Source organism: Kryptolebias marmoratus, linkage group LG21 (genome assembly GCF_001649575.2).
Source record: "Kryptolebias marmoratus isolate JLee-2015 linkage group LG21, ASM164957v2, whole genome shotgun sequence".
Classification (NCBI taxonomy): domain Eukaryota; kingdom Metazoa; phylum Chordata; class Actinopteri; order Cyprinodontiformes; family Rivulidae; genus Kryptolebias; species Kryptolebias marmoratus.
Genome location: NC_051450.1, coordinates 11066767 through 11087953, shown reverse-complemented (window position 1 = coordinate 11087953; position 21187 = coordinate 11066767). Strand labels below are relative to the sequence as shown.

General features: G+C 39.1%; 1 protein-coding gene across 4 annotated transcripts in view; it reads left to right on the top strand.

Annotated features, from left to right (window-relative positions):
- The window catches only part of LOC108230378 (rho GTPase-activating protein 21), a 78400-nt gene that overhangs the window by 33065 nt on the left and 24148 nt on the right, over positions 1-21187 (top strand). For 2 of the 4 annotated variants that reach the window (XM_017406475.3, XM_017406474.3), the window contains exons 1-3: positions 1488-1825; positions 6960-7148; positions 10344-10365. In XM_017406475.3, coding sequence (XP_017261964.1) covers positions 1514-1825; positions 6960-7148; positions 10344-10365 — 523 coding nt within the window. In that variant the 5' untranslated portion in view covers positions 1488-1513. Of the gene's footprint in view, positions 1-1487; positions 1826-6959; positions 7149-10343; positions 10366-21187 lie in introns of those variants that run through there. The other 2 variants (XM_017406477.3, XM_017406476.3) reach the window with 1 other exon arrangement.

The window sequence follows — 21187 nt, the reverse complement described above, 5'->3', positions numbered from 1 at the left end:
CTGTTTTTTTTCTGTACAGGGCTGCAGTTGGAGGGTAAAATGTGGCTCTAAAACATTTATTAGCTTGACTTGTGCAGCTCAGATTGCTGAAAACTCTCTCTTTCTGATCACGGTTCTGTGTTTGGGATCAGATCAGATTTGTTCATACAGAACAAGTCTGTCAAATGTAGGTTATCTTTTTGTACAATCAGGTGAGGCAGCTTCTCAGCCGTGCATTTCATCCAGCTTTTCCTGTACAGCTATGTCCCGTCAGATTGATTCTAGCCAACGTTTAATGCTGTTTTTTTATTACAATTCATTTGAAGCAGAAATTTGATTTAGGCAGCCAGATGGTCAACGGCAAGACAAATGTCCAAAGTCTTGTGTGCACAGATTTTAAAAAACAAACTTAAAACAATCTGCATAGTAGCTCTGTCTGATAGAAGAGTACTTTTAATATGTTTTGTTGCATTTGTTTTTTATATTAGTGTGATTGTTTGCACAAGTAACTTTTAGCCAAGTGATACATTAAAAGATGTATCTTTTAGAAGCATATTTTGCTTTTAGAGTAGATGAATAAGCAGAGATTAAATACTGAAGGAGAAAATTTGTTGAGTTTGTTGCAAAGACTTGTAGAAAAGGTTTGTCAGATGAGTTAATTGTGCACTAAAGATAGTTTTAGAGCAAATCCAAACTCAAATCTTCAGTTTAGCTTTCAAGAAAATTCACCAATAAGTTAAAATGTATTATTCTGATAAAGAAAGTCGTGAAAAGGTGCTGAACATTATGCTACTCCTGGTTTTCCCACAGTTCACCATGTGAGTCATTCAAACATGAGCAGCTCCCAGATGAACTGAGGCATTCAGGTGTGGGTGGATTAGTTGTGCTTTTTCTGTTTTATAGATTTCTCTGTATTTGTATTCTTCTACTAGCTCTGAAACCAGTTCAAGTTATTTCTGTCTCCTGCCTTATGCAACTTAGTTGTATCTTTGCTTCCTATCCTAAAAACTTTTAAAAGTTCTTAAAATGTTTATTACCTTCCACTTGTATTCACATCTTGTTCCCTCTGTGGTTTGTTCTCATGTTTAATTAATCGACCGAGGCACGTGTGAGTGCAGTACACGTGTGGGCAAGAGAAGGACTAAAACTTTTAAAGGTTGGCTGCGGAAGAGGAGAGGAGGAAGATGAAGGAGGCAGGAGAGGAGGAAAATCCACTTCAGGCTGCCTGGTGTGTGTGTGCATACTTCAGAGAGAGTTTTGTGTGGTGAGTGGGTGGGTGCGTCATTCAGTCGGCCCGGGCTCTCTCTGCAGTGCACTCTCCTCCCGGCTGAGTGGAAACATCATGTGTCTGTGGGACGTCCAGAGGAACAGCCCTGTTTCTCTGAACTGAGACCAGAACAGGCAGTCTGAGGCAGACTGCGAAGGACAAAGAAAGAAATTAAATGCAAAGTTAACTGTACGTAAAGAAGAAACCAGAGGATTGTTTTTCACGCCTTTTATCACCTAGACCCACCACCTCAGACTTGGCTATGCCATGCTGGCCCAGAAGAACGGGCTTCCTCCAGGCTGTAAGCCGGTTCACCTGAAGGATCCCCCCGATCTGCAGGATGTGGACAAGAACGCAGAAAGCTGCTGCTCTTTCTCCTCATCTCCATCCTCTGGAGGTTGCCCCTGGGCTCGGCTGGCCGGTGTCGATGGCTGCCTGTCCGAGCCGTACTGCCTCTGGTTCCAGCTTTTGGCCAGAGCGTACTGGGGTGAGGTGGAGCTGGGGCTGTCCAGTCCAAACCGCAGCATGTCCTGGGCTCGGCTTCGAGAAGCCTCCAGGAAGAGCTGCGTCCGATCTCGGGTAAGCGTGTGGACGGGTCTGCGCCAAGGCTGGAGAGCATCCTCGCAGACCCCCGTTTAGGAATACTTGTCAATCTAGAAATGCGTTAAAGGGATATCAGTGTGGGGCAGAGGCGGTTAGGTTTACATAGAAAACATTTGAGAGGGGAGGAGAGGTTCGGGACGACTACACTTTGTTGTGCTGCCTGAGGAATTTCTTGTGCGTCATCCTGCTCTGCAGCAGCAGGGTAGTCCTGTTTCACTGACCGATATCGTTTGCAATGTGAGTGTGTTTGTGTGTGTTTGGATAAGCTTTCGTTTATTGTCGTTGGCCCTAATGGAGGTTTCATAGTGACATTTTCTGTTTGCTGTCATGAGACTGTTTTGTTTTGTTTTGTTCAAGCCATGCACTTAAGACAAGCTCGTATTTTCACCATTTCCTCTAAACTACAATCTATAATACCAAGATTTTTATTTTTATGCTAATATTAAATCACTTTAAAAGGCGTGAGAATGAAAATTGAGGGCCAAGGGGAATCACAGTCTTAAAAATATTGTTTTCAGAAAAGCTAAATCCACACATAATGCCATTCAAATTCAGTCAACTGTCTCATTTCAGATGCATAGAAAGGCAGGGATAGGCATGCAAATGTACCGTCCTGCAGGCTTTAGTACCATATGGCAACGCAGCACATCAAACTTGCAGCTTTGACAATAACAGTGAGTAATTTGATGAACAGCTTGCATGCATAATTAAATAGTATTTTATCAGATAATTTGTGCTTGTTTGGAACAGCTTTATGGTATTTTATCCTTTAACCTTAACCATTTCTACCGAGGCAGTATGGGAGTTTCGTCTCACACTGTGCTTTTCTGCTGCTTCTCTTACTCTATAATTTAGCGTTTTAGTGTTTTATATATAGAGAGAAAGAGAAAGTTTATGTATCTCAGCTATGGGACATTTAAACCAAGTGACTGAAATTTTGAGGATAAAATCAAAACAAGCAGTGGAGTTGCATTGCGTCTCCTCCTCTCTCTTTCCTCCCAGCTACACTCTGGACTGTGGCTTGCGTCCAGCTCCACACCACTGGGTATTGGTAGTGATTTCACCAGTCAACCCATTAAGCCCACACCCTCCCACTCTCAGGAGGGTTCTTTGTCAGCTGCTCCCAGACATGCAGCGGAGAGGTGGGGAAAGAAAAGCCAGAGGGGCGATCGGGGAGAATGTCTTTGTTTTGGAGCTATACCTAGGACGTGTTTTAGTAGGAGAAGAGCCCGCTGAGTGATTTGGATTAAGGCTGAAAGTTTTGTCAGGTTCTTGTAGCCTGGAGCCAAGACGGTAGTGTTAGCAGTAACCGCTAACGCACGCCTTGCGGTGCGGCGGTTCAGTCCCATCATTATTTTCATGATAGATGTGACAGAAGTCTCATAACGGCAGGGACAGTCTGTGAAGGGGGTTTAAGGAGTCACTGTGATTTAGAGGAACAGGATATATCCTGTTGTGTATGGGAGGCAATGATTAAATCTAATGTTTAAAACTTTAAAATGAAAAAATCAAAAATAGACCGCAGTGATGTCACTCCATGACGTGGTCGCCTTCCGGCAGCTTTAGGCAGAAATAATACTTACCAAATGTCTTATTTAACGGGTAAAATACTTGTAAGACTCTTTATTAATTACCTACTCATTTTATATTAAAAACCACACAAATGTACGCTAAAAAACATTTGCCATAAGCTCAAAGTGACATGTTCAGAACACTGTTCAGGTTCACCTGGTGCCATTTTTTTCAGTCAAAGTGTTTATGACCCCATCATCCAGCTCTCAAATGTTTCAGCTTCGTAGCAACATCCCTCCACTTTAAAGGACATTTTCGTGATTGCCCTTCAACATGAAGATTACCCTGGGTGGTCAAGTACATGAAAAGAAGCTGGATATTGATGACAGTTTTGCCCCTAAATTGTTTCTGAAATAAATGTGAGATTGGACAAACATAGTGTCGATCAATAACTGTCTGATAGTTTGTTAAGGTAAAAGGTTTCTATTTATCACCATCTGTTAATAGGCAAGAATGGATGATATTGTTTTTGCCCGTGTCTGCGCGTAAACAGATTTTAATGAAACCAAAAAGTAATAACTGGATGTTCATCTACAACAGATTAACTTTTGGAGTCGACCCAAAATCGAGATAGCCTCCACAGAGAATCGACCTCTTAAAAAAAACCACTATAAAGCAGTCAAATTGACAGATATTGAGCTAAAATTTAACACTGTAGTAGTCGTGTCAAAAACATACTTTGAGAGCTAAAATATGGGACATCTGTTTTTAAAACTTTTACCATTAACTTTTGGAGTCATCTCTGTCTGCAAGCAAAATATCTTGTGAGTAATCAGTGTCTTCTATGACTCAGTCTGTAATCCCAGTTTGGGGAGTCAGGTTGGATTTCTAATGGTGGAGTCAAGCTAACAGCTGCTCAGAAGAAAGTTAATGAAAGAGCAAGTTTTCATCAACTTAAACCCTCAGAAAAGTTCTTTTGGATTCACTTTGGGACAAGATAATAAAACATGTAACACAGCTGGTGTGACAAAGTAATTAACAGTCTGATGCAAAAGTGAGACTGTGTAAAAACCTTAACAATGTAATGTTTAGATGAGCCACAAAGTTGCTTTAGATGATACATAGGAAAAACTACCCCCCTCTGATTGCATTTCTGCAGGTTTTACTGTAAATAAACAGCATGTACAGCTCAGTCAAAATTACATGTAGTAGCTCTGTCTAATCTGTCAGTGTTTTGTACGTCTTCACACTGTTAGTTTATCGTTTATTCTTTTTTTGCAAGCGACAGTAGACGGTTAAAATCTTAGTACAAATTACCCATCCTAAGTCCAGAATCAATACATGTGCCTGTAGCTATACATTCGAACAAATAGAAGCTGGAAATAATTTTAATTTATCTTCTATGAACTTAAGGTTTTTGCTTTTTTCAATGTTGCCGTATCTAACTGTTTATTTGCTTTATGAGACATTTGTTCTAAGGAATCTGGAACTGTTCCTGACGACCTGTACTCCCCGTGTGAAAGTGTTTGTTTTTCCCAAGGTTTCATCAAGTCATTTTCAGCAAACGAGCGTAGTCTGGACTCACTCTGGGTTGTGCCATTTGGGACAGATTCAGTGTAAACTGCGTTTTTTTGTTTTTGTTACTGGATACTTACGTTAGTTATGCAGCTGATACTGTCCATGTGTTTTGTTATGTGGATATGTTTGTAACATTACGCAAGAGGAGAGCTACCGCGGCTTGTTTCTGTCTTGTGTTTGGTACTGTAAGAATGTAGAGGATATCTATCATTGTGAAAACATGCAAAATAGCCCCACGAAGCCTCAGTTGTGCAGTAACTGAAGCCATATGTGGGAGTGAGTGGGGCAACATGAATGTGGCTTAAATGACAATCCTGCAATTTTAGTCTGAAAGTGAGCTTTTTAATGTAAACCACAAGTATCAAATGACCATATTTCTCTGTATTCAAGGCACATTTTTTGCAGCTTTGATGTAAAAACGTGACAGATAAGATGATGTAAACAGGAACTCGTGAGTGTGACGTATTCATTAATGGTCACAGATTGCAGCATCAGTAGACAGGGAAGTAAAAGTAAAGACTTTTCCAGATTAGTGAAGGATCTGACAAAGAGTCAGCAAAGAAATGAGATGGTGCTCTTCTAAGTTGGAGCTGAAAACAAATTTAAAACATTTGTAGCCTCATGTTTACTTGTGATCCTGCAGAGCGAATCTAATTATCACTAATATGGCCGACAGCAATCATTTATGTTCCATTAATTTATAAACTTCGTTCTAACAAAGAAGCTCCGTGTGTTTCTGTGAAACCCAAAGCATCACCTTTTTATTCAGCTGTAAAAACCTGTTCCTCTGCATTTTTTAAATTCAGATTGATGAATAAGATCTGGCCGGAGCCGAGAACCTTTCTTTCCAAAGAAAACACACTTTTCTTCTTTGTTTTAGAAACACTTTTCTTTACAAATTACCAGTGAAATGACTGTTCTGTACTTTGCGTTTCTGGGTCTGCTCACACACAGAAAAGGCAGATTACCTGGAAATTGTACAGCGGTGCCTCATCAGCATCAGCAGTAATAACAAAGATATTTAAAGATGACGTAAATATCTGAGGCTAGTTAAGGATAAAAAAGTGTCTTCAGTTGAATAATATGATGTACATTTTTTCTGACATACTTTCAAGACTCCCAGAAGGAATATCAAATATAAGAGGTTGGCTGCTCACACCATTTGTCCACAGTAAAGGAGAAATTACTTAAATATTGCCTTTTTCAGAGTGATATAGAGTTTATATAGCAGTGATTTCTATATTTTTCAACTTCCGATCCACAAAATAACAGTGGCAGCAACTTGTGACTGAAACTATTGCTGGTTTTTTATACAAACATGTAACTACGTTTTGTAAACCAGGTCATATTAACATTGTATTTTTTGTAATGGTTATAATGAAAGTCCACTACCATATTGTTTTCAGAGCACCGACCAATGAATCATTCCGGCATAAAAAGGCTCCTAACTCAAGGGATGAACCAGATTTTGTCAGATTTGTAGTCTCTTTATTAAGAGCAGCCTGCCACAGTGGTATAATTTGTATACCAGTTTAACAGACATAAAATAGTGTTTCAACTCTAACAAGGTGAATCTGTAAGAGATATTTTCTGAAAACTTGTCATGCAGTTGATGATGAGCTGACCATGAGATCCTGTGTCAGATTTTTGATAGATGTTTTTTTCCTGTTTCCTAAAGACATTACTTTCAGATCTGTTGTAGATAGTTTTGTTTTTTTTTAGATCTGACACTTCTTTTTCCTGTACTTGTCCACGCCTTCATTTGTAAACACATACTGCACAAGTTCAGTGGAAAAACTTTAAAATACTTTCAAAAAGTCTGAAGAGCGTCAGTCTGGCTTCTTGGAAGCTAAGTATAAAGAAAATAAGGTTGATTTAAAACTTTTGCACAATGCTATTACTTGATCGGGAAAATCAAAATATTTCAAACCTTCTTCTTTACAGTTTTTTTTTGGTGTCAGCAGTGCATATTCTGAAGATGCCAACTTTAAAATTGCATTTTATTTGTTCCTGTTTTCAGTCCAAGCAGAAGGATGGGCGCGATCAGAGCGAGGCGTCGGCCCCCGTCTCTCCTGGGGGAGAGGAGGAGCCGTTCTCCTGGCCGGGGCCGAAGACGCTTCACCTGCGACGGACCTCCCAGGGCTTCGGCTTTACGCTGCGACACTTCATCGTCTACCCGCCTGAGTCCGCCGTTCACAACTCGCTAAAGGTAACAGCAAATGGCCTTTTATTGCTCTAATGGCATATGAAAGTTTAAAACTGAGGGACTTTCTTGGGAACTAATGCAGTTTAAAATAAAGTAATTAAAAAAGGTTTTTACTCAGAAACAAGGGATCTGAGCAGGATTTCTAAAGGGTTTAGGAAATTTTACTTACATTTGATTCATATATACCAATTCACAACAAAAGTCATCTTAGGGAACCGTACAAAAACATTCAGAAACATTTTAAAATGCCAGTGAGTAAAAGTTATCTATCTAAGGAAGCCAGCCGATTGCATCAAATCTTCACTTCGTCTCAATCTCCCATCAACATCCCATCAGCAACAGTTGTGAGGTAAAAGGAGAAAGCATTTTTTCCCCCTCGTCCTGTATTCTGATGTCAGATCTTTTTTTTTTTATGATAACCTCAGTGTTAGAAAAAAAAGCTCTATAAAAGTGAATAATGTCAAAAACGGGGCTGTAAAAGATTGCTTTCTGACCGCCATCACACTCGAGGACCCGGCCAGCTCTTCCTGGGATGAAAGCAGCTTCATTCTGCTTTCTGCTGTTTATCCTGATGGTGCAGCACTTTTGGCTCTGAATGGGCACAGACTAGCTCTGGGTGCATAACAACTGGACTCCTTGAAGGGATAAACGTTGCTGGTGTTTTGACTCAGCTTTCTGAAAGCTTATCAAAGCCTCCTCAGATTAGTTTTTCTAAGTGATAATTCAGGATAAGTCAGGTTTACGTTTCTCTGAAGCTTGTTTAGTTAACCCCATATGTTTGCACAGAACGACTTCCTACAAAGTTAGCGTAGTACGTTCAGTTTATAGCTTTTGGCTTCGGTTCTGCATGTTGAAAGAGAAACTGTGGCACGACAGGATTTTCAGACATTTGTGTAATCAGAAAGATAGACGTTTTCTCCCAGAGGTCTTCTTGGGTATCAAAGTGTTGTTTTGGGGACCTTTTGGTCCAGTCTGGGCCAGTATGTTCCTTTGTGATTGCTCAATAAGTTCTGTTTATGTCAACTAACATTAAAATAGATTTGCAGTAAATATATTTCTCTCTTTGTGGATTTTTGATGAATGTCGAGAGTCTGCAGCAGAGACTCAAACACTAAATTTGAGTTTGATCAAATCTGCATCCTGACAAATGGAGGGTTGTTAAAAAACTGCACATTTGTCTCTTCTTGTTGTAATTACTCCTAATGACTTGAATCAAGAGCTCTTGATTAATCAGTATTTTAGGATTTTGGGTTTAGCTTGAAGAGGGTCTTAAGGAAAGCTTTGGAAGAGCAGCAAGTCTTAAAGGGTACATGGAGAACATATGTGTCACTGAGGAGTGTGTGTGGGTGTGTGTGTGTGCGGATTAAAGGCTGTGGATCTGAGAGGGAAATTAAAGATTTGGATGTGTTGGAGATAGAAAAACAAAATGTACAAACTTGCCTATAATGTGGCATTTTTACAATAAATAATCACGGTCATTGTTCATTTGTCTGATGAGTTTAAACAATCTTGCGTAGGTTGTTTTAAATCCAGTTGTTTTAATCATTTATTTGCCTTTAATCTTGCTCTCAGATTTAATAGGCTAATTCTAACAGATCGTTGTCATGATATGTTTAGAACTTTAAACATATAACTTATCAGTGAATATTTCAGCTCAGTGTCGACTGAGTATCATTCTGTTTATTATTAGTGTTTTTTGTGAAAACCACATTATCAGTATAAGTTACAGTGATGTGTTCAGGCTCTGCAGGGTGATCAGTAGTTAATTTGTCCTAAACTGCCTGAAGTATTGGACTTGGGTGAGAGGTATGTTGCACACATGCTCAATGTGACTCCATCGGTAGAGCAGCCAAGAATCAGTACAGTTTGGGGATTAAATCTAGTTGCATTGGTTCTACTATGTTTTTGTACCAATAAAATCCAATCAGTTGAAAGGAAAGGGCAGCAAGCAGATTTGTTTCTTCAGGCGTCCAATTTACCCTCCTTCCAGAAAAGTTAAAACAAGGTAGTTATGTTTGAGTACACAAAACAGATTCTCTGTCTTCACGTCTTTTAGCGTATAGATGCACTTCCTGCTGTTTAGCATTGTTTTTTTCATTAATGACACCTACTGTTCAGGAGGAAAACTGCAGCAGCACTGTTCTAAACAGCAACAAACACTCTCAAAATGTACTTCACCCTGGTCATGAGGATTAACTAATACTTATGTTTTATTATTTAAAATGTAAAAGGTACAATTTGCTGCTAAGTTGATGTGTTGATCTTTTGTTGGTGTGGTGGTGCGTTTTGTGTATAATTTGTTAACTGGGAGTTAGGGTTCATGAAAATGTGTCGTAATTTTAGAACAATGCAGGTTTATTAGTGGCCTTTTTAAAAATTAAGTAGTGAATAATTCATCTTGAAAATTGGCATAGGCTTGTTTCTTTGTTTTGTTGTATTGCATTGCATTAAAACTCAACGAGTTGAATCAATCTCACATGAATTACATTGTATTGTTATTTAAAGCCCAACTGTATCGTATCTGTGTTTGCTGCTCATGTATGGGATTATTTAGATGATATTGTGTTTGCCACAGACCAGAGATGTACAACCCTACCTGAGATAGTGAGTTTGTCAAAGGGACACATTTCATCCTTTCGGTGCTTTGGCTTTCCTGTTTTGTCCAATTTAAATTAAAAATCATGCTGAATGGGTCATTTTTGTACATTTTTCTCAGGAAGTGCTGCCAGTATTGTCAGCAATCACTGATTGATATTGATAAATTAAAACTTATGATTACAACTAGTTTTATGGTATAATAGAAGCTGTCCTTATTTTTGTTATACAAGTGTGTCTGCATGCTAAAGCTCCCTACTTTAAGTAAAAATAGCTCAAACACAAAGCATGCTGTCAGGTTTGCCTTAAACTATATTCATAGCAAAAAGCAAATGTGAAGTTTTATTTTAAGCTGGTTTAAATCGTCTTATAATTATCTTAAATGGTTTTTGGGATATTTTTCTTTAAATTAATTTTTACAAACACTTGAGTTGCCTTTTTGTTTTTTACTGTTTTAGGATATGAAGTGGGTTTTAAAATAATTCAGATGAAATAGTGACCTGTCTTTGTTTTTAGAGTTTGATATACTCAAGTCTGTTATTGTGTTTGACTTATTTCGTCACAGGAAACCAATCTGACTTTCTGTCTTTTCTTTTCTTCCAGGATGATGAAAATGGCAGCCGAGGTGAGTCTGGAAACACTACTTGTTGTTTATTTGCTGCATGCATTTAGGGTGTCCACTGCGAGCAGAACCTCATGTTCTGCAAACACTAGAACCATTTACTCAGCTCTTCTTTTGTTGCTCCAATGAATAGCCATTAAATTAGGGCCGACAGTTCATTACTCTAACACATTTCCACTATGTGTAGACATTTTAAAGTCCCTTTTGTCTCAGTTTGAACTCCATGAATCTAAATTTCAGTTTCAAGTATCTCAACATAGCACCGTTTTCACCTTGTAATGGTTTTAAACCTCTATTAAAACAACATGAAGTTGTCTTGTATGCATGCTGCCAGGTTAGGAGGTGGCACTGCGGCGCATTTTTGCAGTTTAAACTCTTTGATCCTCAGCCTGGCAGCACTGGCGGCCTGTCCTGTTCGCTTGGCAGGGCCGCAGCATTCCTCGGAGCATCCGGCTCGTCGTTCCAGCTCCTCGGTATGCAGCTCATGTCTGCAGCCCAGCGTGACTGCAGCAGGATTTCTCTGATGCTCCTCATCAAAGGCCTTCAAACAGCCCCTTTATCACATTTTTTGTCTGCATGTACATCACATGTGCATATGAAGCTCGGATACATGTGCTTCCATAATCACGTAAAGACAGAGACCGAACTGTGTGGTCCTACAGAAACATTTACTTGTGTTTTTCTCCAGATATTTGCTTTTTGGGGTTTAGTGTGCCTGAGTTTATGTAGGTTTCTGATGTTTTTTTCACTTAAAATGAACCACCAATTATTTCTCAGAAATAATTGTGCAGAAAGAAAGAAAAAAAAAACCTCATTATTAAGTTTTTGTTTGTCTTGTAATGGTCCCAAAGCCCCACAAGGGGGGCTGTCTTGGTAATTATTACATCACAAGGAGGCAGTGAAAGTGAAAAATCCAAAATGGAAGGAGGGTGAGAGGAGGCTTTGTGATATATCTGACTCCTAAATATTCTCAACGGGAAATTGAGAGATTCCTGTAAGAGTCCCTCATCATCCCTGTTGGCCTGCGGTCACATTCCTCCTTTTTTATCCCCCCCCCCTTCCCATTTTAACTCCTCCTTGTCCTCCCTTTTGATTCAGCACAGCCCAAAAACATTAAACAACGCACACATGGGAGTCCGCTGTGAAAGAGAAACACCTTCAGAGCGTCAGGGTCTTCACATGGAGGTTTAACAGCTTTTATAAAGGTGTTTTCCTTTGTTTGACTCCATCTAAAAGCAGAGGTGTAAAGCTCATGTGTGACTGAGTTATTTTGGATTAAATCCAGCTTGGCATGCGCATCAGAACATTGACTCATATTCTCTGTTGATGGAGAACCACGATTCTCGCCTTCAGAGCCCCCCCTCCTCCTGCTGCTACAGGAAGTGTCTTGGCTCATTTCCAGACTCCCATAAATTCTTCTCGGCCTCTCAGTGGGCTCAGAGACGCAGCAGTGGTGACGATGTTGACAGGTAGCTTAGCAGGATGTCAGAAACCGATATCAGGAATGTCAGGAATTTCCCAGAAATGCTGCGCGGGGCTCAAAATGAATCAAACATGAACATTTATTGTTGGAACAAAAGCCAAAAAATGCATTGTATGCTAAGTAGACAAAAAAATTAGTTTACTTTCTAAATATGCTGAAAAATTAGTGTTTTTCTTTTTTACATATTGAGTTTTGTAAGCTGTAGATGATGACCATTAATGGATGTTAGAGTTAGCATTATATTAATGCTGAAAATAATACCTTACCTGTAAAAAAATGTTTGCTGGTAATGACAAAGGTTTTGACCAAAAGAAAAAAAAAAAAAAAGAAGAAATAAATGACCAAATTTTAGAAGTTTGCTGTTGACTGTTTAGGAAACAAATAAATGATTGGCTTCCACGAGCTTTGAAATATGTTTTTAATGCCTCTAGTATAGTATAGTATAGTATAGTATAGTATGGTATGGTATGGTATGGTATGGTATGGTATGGTATGGTATGGTATGGTATAGTATAGTATAGTATAGTATGGTATAGTATAGTATAGTACTACCATTTCTTTTATTCATAAACTTTTTCAGCACACGATCATGGCGACAGGATCAGAATAAAACAAGACAAACAAACAAAACTGATAGAACAGCTTGATTGTTGTTGTGGTTTCTACGGCATATAGTAATAATGGCCATTTATCAAATAGGCTGCTTCATCATTGTTCCTCACAAGCTCTGTATGTCAAGTTTATATAGATGATACCAACAATGGAGTTTTAAAAATCTCTACTTTAGAACATCTTTGTAAAAATCTCCAAAAACTGTGGATGAGAGGTACAAAAGCAGCAGAAATGGTCATTTTTGCAAAGATTTCTTTGAGTTCTGTGGGTTGTTAAAGGTCTAAAAGTTGATCTTTTTTCACCTCTTAGAGAACCAACAATCAAAGCTACATGAAGAATGTAGACGTGTGTCTTAACCTCTGAGCATTTGGTTTCTGTGTTACTGATTTGTACAAATTATTATCGTTGCTATGCAACAACTGTGGCCACTGCTGGCTGTAATGATAGCAAATAGCATAAGCTCCAAAACACTCATAACATCATTGGAGAACCACGTGAAGTCACACACACACACACATAGTCTCACACAAACCCAGACAGATAATACGAGCCATGTGCCGTTCAGCTCTGCGGAGTTCATCGCAGCCTCCCCGACGCGCTGCAGCGCCGTTTATTTGCTTGACTCTCGGCCTCTGTGTGTGATGAGGCTGTTGGTGTTTGGAGAGGAGGGGGTCGGGGTCGCGCGACCGCATGTTGACTAGCTGGGTGTTGCCTCTGGATTCACTTCAAACCTCCAGAAAGCACACACACACACACTCTCCAACCGACTCACAGCGATGAAGATGCACAGACAAACATTCATGTGCACCATGTAGATACAAATTAGATGCATAAAAACAAGCATTTTTATAGTTTCTGTCTCAGTTTTTGGATGAGTTTATTTGCTTTCACAGCAGTTGTATACATACCAAGCAACTGTTATCACAAATCTCACTTCCTCTTGTCTTCCCTCCCTGATCTGTCTATCTGTCTCAGTCCTGTTGTGTGTTTTATCAGGTTGTTGAAGGACAAAATCCAAATCAGACATTTTGTGCAATGTTTGTGGAACTGCATAATATATTCTCCATCTGTTCAAATATTTGTTTTCCTTTCAACATGAGGCTCTTCTCTGTGTGAATACCAACTTTATTTCCTCTCTGTCTTTTTTTTTTTTGTTTTCGGTCAGATTTCAGTGCGTTCCCATAAAAATCTGCATAGGGAATGCGATGCAGCACAAGCAAACAAAATTCCTGTTTTCTCCTGTGAGCCTTTTAAAACCACACCTTCTTTAATAATGTTCTGTCCAAAGTTTTTGTTTTTTTGTTATTATCTCACTTGCGTCTTTACTCTGTGTTTGCTGTCTAAAAGTTTAGTGACTTCTTACAGTTTCAAGTTTCCTCATTAGGTTTGGCATTTAACTCTACAAATCATTTATTTTATGAGCATATTTCCATCTCTTTTCTGCCCTGTGTAGAGTTTTCAGTGGTTTACATACAAAGTTCGTGTGCGCTCATGATTAGTTGTTCATTTTAACAACTTGTTGTGTTGGTACCGAATACATCCAGTCATTAAAAGTATTAAAACAAAACATGTAAAAACTTAAAGTGATGTCCATTTAGGAAAATGTAATTTTTTATATTAAAAAAACACTTTGCAAGACAACTCTAGAATGACTTTTAAGTGTTGTTGCGTCATCGTACATATAGATTTCAAGTTTCTTAGCTAAAGTAGCCTAAAAAGATTAGTTTTTTAATGATACTGTGGTGCAAATTAACCCTCATTAGTTGAATGATTTAGCGTATTTTTCAACTTCCTTTCTCCAACGTCTTTATGTTTTTAAAAAGATTTGCTTGGCACTGTAATAGAAATTGTTATGGGAATGTATGACATGTGGGAAACCCTAACACTTCAAGAACTTTAACAAACCACCTCACTTGACATTCAGTCAGATCTCAGAGTGGCAAATATTGCACACACCGTGACTCGATGTTGTAGGGTCGAGCAGGAATACTCTAGGTTTCTAAGAGTACGTCATGGTCGGCGTGGGAGAAGGACCCAAATGCAGGATGGCAAGGTGGTGACTGATTTAATCCAAAGATGAAATAACAAAATACAAGGAACTCAAAAATGGACTTGACGACACAACAAACTCTAGACATAAACAGGGTAACAAAGCAGACGAACCAGCCCGGAGGGAAGGAAAAGAAATGCTTAAATACAAGAGGGAGACAAAGGACCAGGGCTGATTACTGATAAGACACAGGTGAGGGGAGAGAGGACACAGGAGACGAGGAAGAGCACACAAGCAAGGAAACAGGAAACACGAGCAAGGTTAAAACAAACTAGAAATACAAAGGAGAAGACTACACCTAACATTAAGAACACACGGAATAATAAAGCAAAACTAGAATACTGAAAATAAACAGAGATTCTGACAGAGTAGCAACAATATTGCTTTGAATCTCATCATTAATGGCTTTGTTTTGAAGTATATTGTGATTCTTGACTTTGCAAATATGTACAAAGACTATATTCTCCACAACTTCTTGTGCCATTGCTTCTTTGCTCCAGTCTTCTATAATGTGTAGCGATGCCTCCTGTTAAGGAGGGGACTGCAGCCTGTGTAGCTGCACAAATGACACTAATTGACAACTTTGCCAAATTGATGTCACAACTCGCTCACAACGTGTTCAGTCAGTAAGTGTTGGGACTGACAGAGCTTTTTTAAATTAAAAAGTTCAGCGGTGCTCAGAGCGGAGGCTGAAGTTGAAACCTGTCTCGTGTCTTCCAGGCCTGTATTTTCCCCAGTCACACTCAGAACAGTCGGTTCTTGTAGCTGAGCTGGACAAAGCGAGATTTTCACTGCGCCCTGGCAACTTTTACTTGTTTATCTTATCAGCACGCATATTGAGCCAACTTACAAACATTTCCCACTGACTCATTCTTGATTGTCTATGTACTGTAAATAAAAACGGGTAAATAACCGTTCACTTTTAAACGCTTTCATATGAGTTTGAACTTAACTTTGAAATGTCTGTTCGTAGAAACGGTGCATCAGTGTGTTTCCTTGAACTGACGTGGAGCTCGTCTATATTCAATAAGACAGAGGAGGTTCAGTCTGGCTGCAATAAACTGATTTCTCTGTTAGAATGAGGACAAAAGGTTGCATATTATCACTCCATCAGGTGATATTATCTATTATATTGAGAAGTTGTAAAGGGAAGACCAGAACAGAACCATAGCATAAGCTTCCTTAGCTGAAAAGTAAGCCTGATTTAGCTGTTCTTTACTTTTTTATGTTGACATTTTAGTCTGAGAAACGGCTGCAGACACATCCCTTTAAATGTATCGCTCACTTGCAGGCACAGTATCTCTGCTAGCAACAGTGGGATCATCCATTCATTAAAAGGTATAGTTTTGTTTCAAGTTTTCTAGAAATTGAGGCAACATTTTAAGCTCAAACCAACCCATGTGTTTGTTAGTTCCTCTCCTGGTGCATGGTTTGGCTCATTTAGCGCATAGAAAACAACACAGTGAATGCGTGTATCGGTACATTGTTAGTGTAATTTAGTGCTTATTTTCTTTGCCCTGGAGGGTTTTGGTGTTTGTAGTTCTTCGCTTAAAAAAAAAAAAAACAAGTGATGGAAAGAACACCACCTTCCTGAGCTGGTGGAAAACCACACCAGGCGTGTTTGTGTGTCACTGTTTTGATGAGTGACTGCGTGGACAGATGTACTGTAACATTATTGTCAGGTTTGTGTTTTCGCATCAGCGCGTTTCTCCCACCCTTGGAATGCTGAAAACTTGGCGGTGACTCATTTCAAAATGATCCAAGTCCTGCAGGAATTCAGCCTTGATGGAAGCTTTTACATTTTTGTGGTTTATGCAGCTTTTTTTTTAACGTATTTGTGAAACTTTTTCACACATACTGAGTAAAATTAGTTGGGTAAATGGCTGTTTTGGAATAAGAAGCACTAAATTTCTGTTTGAGGTAACAATTGGAAATGAACCTTTTACTTTATTGCACGTGTTTTTCATCTCTCAACCGGCTGTTTGCTTTGTTGTCATGGTGACACATAAACTCATCATGATGACCTTAAGAAGGAAATTCATTCATGTTGGTGGATGGGGTCAAACATAACAAAAGGCTTCATTTATTACCATGTTTAGCATCAAATATGAATGCAAATTTCATATTTGGGTCACATGGGATTATGTTTGCTATTTCCATGGCAACTGAGTAAAACAAAGCCACTGGCAAACAGGAAGTAAGTGGACTTTAAGAAATCAGTTTGTCTTAGTTGAAATGTGGGCTGTGATTTGTTTTTATCACAAAGATCTATTTATTTACTGGTATTCATCTTCTTTCTAGTCAAAATAGAGTGAAACTATATCAAGTTAATATGCTATAAAGTTATATTTAACAGCTATACAAAGGGTTTAACCAGTCCTACTGTGAACATCTACCATGTAGATTTTAATGTAATTCCTACAGTACAGTAGTAATTTAAGGGATTTATGAGCTCAAAAAGTAGATGAAGGAAACAGAAGCAACAACAGCGACCAGTCACATCTCTTATAGCTACTACACAAATTCTCACACAGTCATTCAGTATTTAGTAAGTTCATATTTGTCCCTCGTCACACAAAGAGGGGACTTCAGAATGCCCGCTGTCCATCTGGTTCATCTTGTGAGCTGGATAACTTGAAAAATAAGCAATTTAGCGATTTCCAATGTGGTGTGTTGATGTCTGTAGGCATAAGTATGATCACTATCAAAAATTGGGTTGCTACGCCAAAATCCAAGATGGCCACCACCATATATATATATATATATATATATATGTGTGTGTGTGTGTGTGTGTGTGTGTGTGTGTGTGTGTGTGTGTGTGTGTGTGTGTGTGTGTGTGTGTAAACCAGTCACCCCATTTATTTGAGCAAACAATACTTTTGAGCAAAATAAAAGCTACAAAGCATAATTTCCCTAAATGACCCTCTGGCTTTGGCATTGAGCCTGGCAGCTTCCCCAAAACACAAAAATAGGGGGGGGGGGGACAAAACAATTTTTCCACCAGTTTTAGAAGGCCATGCTTCTCATAGATCAACTCCAGCTAAAAAACATTCCTAAATATCCCCCTCTTCACTGAAGCAAAAATAATAACAACTACCTTTGTTCTTATACACAGTGTAACTCCTACACACTTGAATATCTTGCACCAAAGTCATAAAGGTTTAGTTGCATTCTCTGTTCAATTCCAGTCCTGACAAACACTCATCTTGAAAACTGAAAACAATATACACATATAAAAGTTTCTGATCAAACAGGACCAGGGCTCCACATGTGGAACTGTTGGGGCAGACGCACTGAAAACCCTGTGAAGCCTGGTTTACAAAGAAACAAATACAGTCAGACAAGTCCCTGTTTGCCTGTAAAATGCTACCTGTTAACACCTAGAAGGAAAAATTAGCAGATTTGTAGTTAATAGAGTAAATCTAAATGTTTCTGCTGGCTGTAAAAATGTAAAGACATCTAGGATTTGTAGATGTCAGCTGTAGATGATATGATGACGGTTTAGTTTTGATTGAGCTGACAGGAGCTTTCCATGCTTTTTGACATATTCGAGTGTGTGTTTTAGTTTTTAGCAGTTTACAGAGTGCATTGATTAGTGGAGTTAGACCTGTCTAATTCGTACCCGCATGTTTCCTCACCGCCTGACGTCCGAGTGACACACTTCCTAAAAATGTAGGTTTATGGAGCACTTCAAAGGTCAGAAGGGTTCAGACCTTGATGTAGAGCTTTATTTGGAGTGGTTATGTACAAAGTTTTCTGCAGTAATGAAAGATTCAAAAACATAATCGCTACAGTCTATTTTTTTGTTTTCAATCTAGCTTCTTTGAGGAAACGTTTGACAAACCGTGCTGTGCTTTTGAAGGAGGTTAAAGTGTAAAGATTTATGTAGAGCGTACGTGTGTTTTGACCTCCCTACACCGCAGAGGGGGGACTTCCTTCTGCCTGGTTTATGTGTTTCCCATCTTCAAATTTCTCTGCTGGAGCAACCCTGTCATAGATAGTCATCTAAACGTAAACACCCGGCGTTTTCCTCCGGGTTTGAAGCGCTCGACCCATCTGTGAAGGTTTTCGTAAGTTTATACATCTGTAGGTGGTTGGGAGGGCCTGTAAAATGTTAGAGTGGCACAAATGGTAAAGAACAGCAAGCTGGGGAGAGAGATTTTACACCATAGTTAATGTAGAAAGTGGGCAGCAGGCCCAGCCCTCTGTAGAATAACATTATCTAACCCAAAACAACAGGGGAGCTGATTGCCGGCCCACACAACCAGGCCCAGCTGTGCAGCCAGGGACGACAGCCAAAACCAGAGCTTGTAGAGGCTGACACTCAGGCACGCCTGCAGACCCCTGTCTGCTAACTAGCAGATGTTAAATATGCATTGAAGAGGAGTGGGCGGGGGACATTTTTGTTAATTTAATCCCAGTCACACAAATAGAATAGGTGAAAATGGAACATGTATTCAAAGCGTTGAGTTAAAACTAAGTTACAGCTTTTATTTAGTCCAATCAGAAGCTTCAGCTGAACCATAATACAGACACGCCAGACTGCGTGCGCAGGACTTTTTTTCCAGCGGTTCAGGGCTTTTTAATGAGATTGTAAGCAACAAAAACAAACAGTATTTGGTTTTATAGAGTGAAGAGCCCTCAGCCAACTCCGACAGATGAAGTCGTATCTGACTGCATAAAGAATGCTTTTAAACGAGCTCTGAGAAATAACAGCACCTGTGTGGTATGTAGTGACATCTAGTGGAGAAGCTGAAGCTGGATTAAATAACTCAGGGTTTTCATGTGATTCTTCACTAAAGAGCCCTAGTTCATGATTTTATATTGCATTTCTGCCATTAGATCACCCTAAGCACTACACACTGAAACAAAACAGGCTCAGATATTCAACACAAGGCAGGATTTCTGTTCGAAGGAAATGGAAAATAAGTTCTTGATTGAAGCAAGGTTAAAGTAACGGAATGTAGATGTTCTCTGCGAGAACAGAGGACTGCTTCTGTTTGCGATTGTTGTTGGACACACTGTGATCCTGTGACGTTTGTTCTCGTTTATCGTGTGCACTTTGTTTTCCTTGGCAGCTCAACTTGTTTTCTTTTTCATTTAACCAGGAAATAACAAATCTGTTATTAATACCTAGCATTCCTTAAAGGAATACATTTGGCCTACCACTTCTCCTGTCAGTGTTTCTAGACTAAAATTATCTTACGGTGAGAAACGACGTAGTTATTTGAACTGCTTTGGTCCAACTTTGAGTACCTTTAAGATAACTGATGTTGTGTTTGCTAAGTTTGATTAGCTGTGGAAGCAACACTGAACTGGATTGACTCCAGAAGTTAATCAGCGGTAGATGTATATCTAATAATTACTTTATGAGAATTTCATTGGAATCTGCCCAATAGTTCATGAGATAATTTGCAAACATACAGCCACACACACAGACACACAGCAGGTGATAATATTTGGTAAACATTTGGTGAAGTCTTGATTCAAATAATAAATGCTGATAATAAAACATGCTGTGTTTTTGAAGGAGGCTAGGATTATGAATTTATGGAGGGTGTACTTGTTCTTTAAGCATCCCACATTATAGGGAGACTTCCTCATGTCATGTTTTACACTTTATCATGTACATCAGTTTAGTCAACACTGTTTTTGACTTTTTATAAAATCACATTTTGTGGTTTTGAGAAACCAAGAATGTACAACTTTAAGTCATTCCTTAGACCAGTCCTGGTTCCAGCATGCACCTACTTCTAATCTATAAAGTGTTTTAAAGACATGAAGCAGCGATTTTGTCCTCCTTCATTACAGCTGAAGAGTAGCCTCACTGATTAAACTGTGATTCTGTATCTTGGAGCAGCTGAAGTCACTCTGAGGCAGCTTCGTGGTTTTTTTTTTTTTTTTTTTTTTTAATTAATCCATGCAGCAGTTTATGCCTCACTAAGTCAGTTTGGAGCATTAAAAATGTTCAAAGCTTTAGATTTTCCCCATTTAATCCCGCTCATCCAGCTGCAGGCATGGAAACTTCCAGAATCCAATTTGCGCTGCAGAGAGTTGGAGTTTAGTGAGCCCGGGACGAGGTGGGGAATCCGCTCGGTACAGGGAGGGGTGTGTTTGTATACATCCACACAGACGGCATGGGTGACGCTCGCATCACTGCAGCTTCTCATGTTGCTCTGTGAGCTGCCGGAACAGAGACACACTGCAGCATGTCGCAGCTCTGTCAGGTCAGAATCAGCTCAATTAGGACGAAAAAATTGTTTGTTCTTCAAATTTGTCATTTTATAACCTCAGGTGTATCAGTAATATTCACATCCATCTCATCTGGAACGAGTCTCTTTCAGCAGGTTTTCTACTTAACTTTAATGTACTTTCACCAACCTTTGTTGTCTTTGATTGTGTTATTTAAATACACTTGACATTAACGTTACAGATAAGGTCAAAAATCTTACTTTTGGTGATCAAACCTGTATTTTTAACTCCCTTTAAGTAATCTGGACTTGAGTGAAGATAGACGTATGTATGATTAACAGGTACAATAAAAAAAACTGAATGCAAACAATAATAATCTACATCTTTGATGCCGCTAACAGATAAGGACGCCTCATGCATCGTCTTCAGAAAAAGTTCCCACGAGAAAAGAGCTTTTTTTTTTGGCAAAAAATACGAGCTACATCATT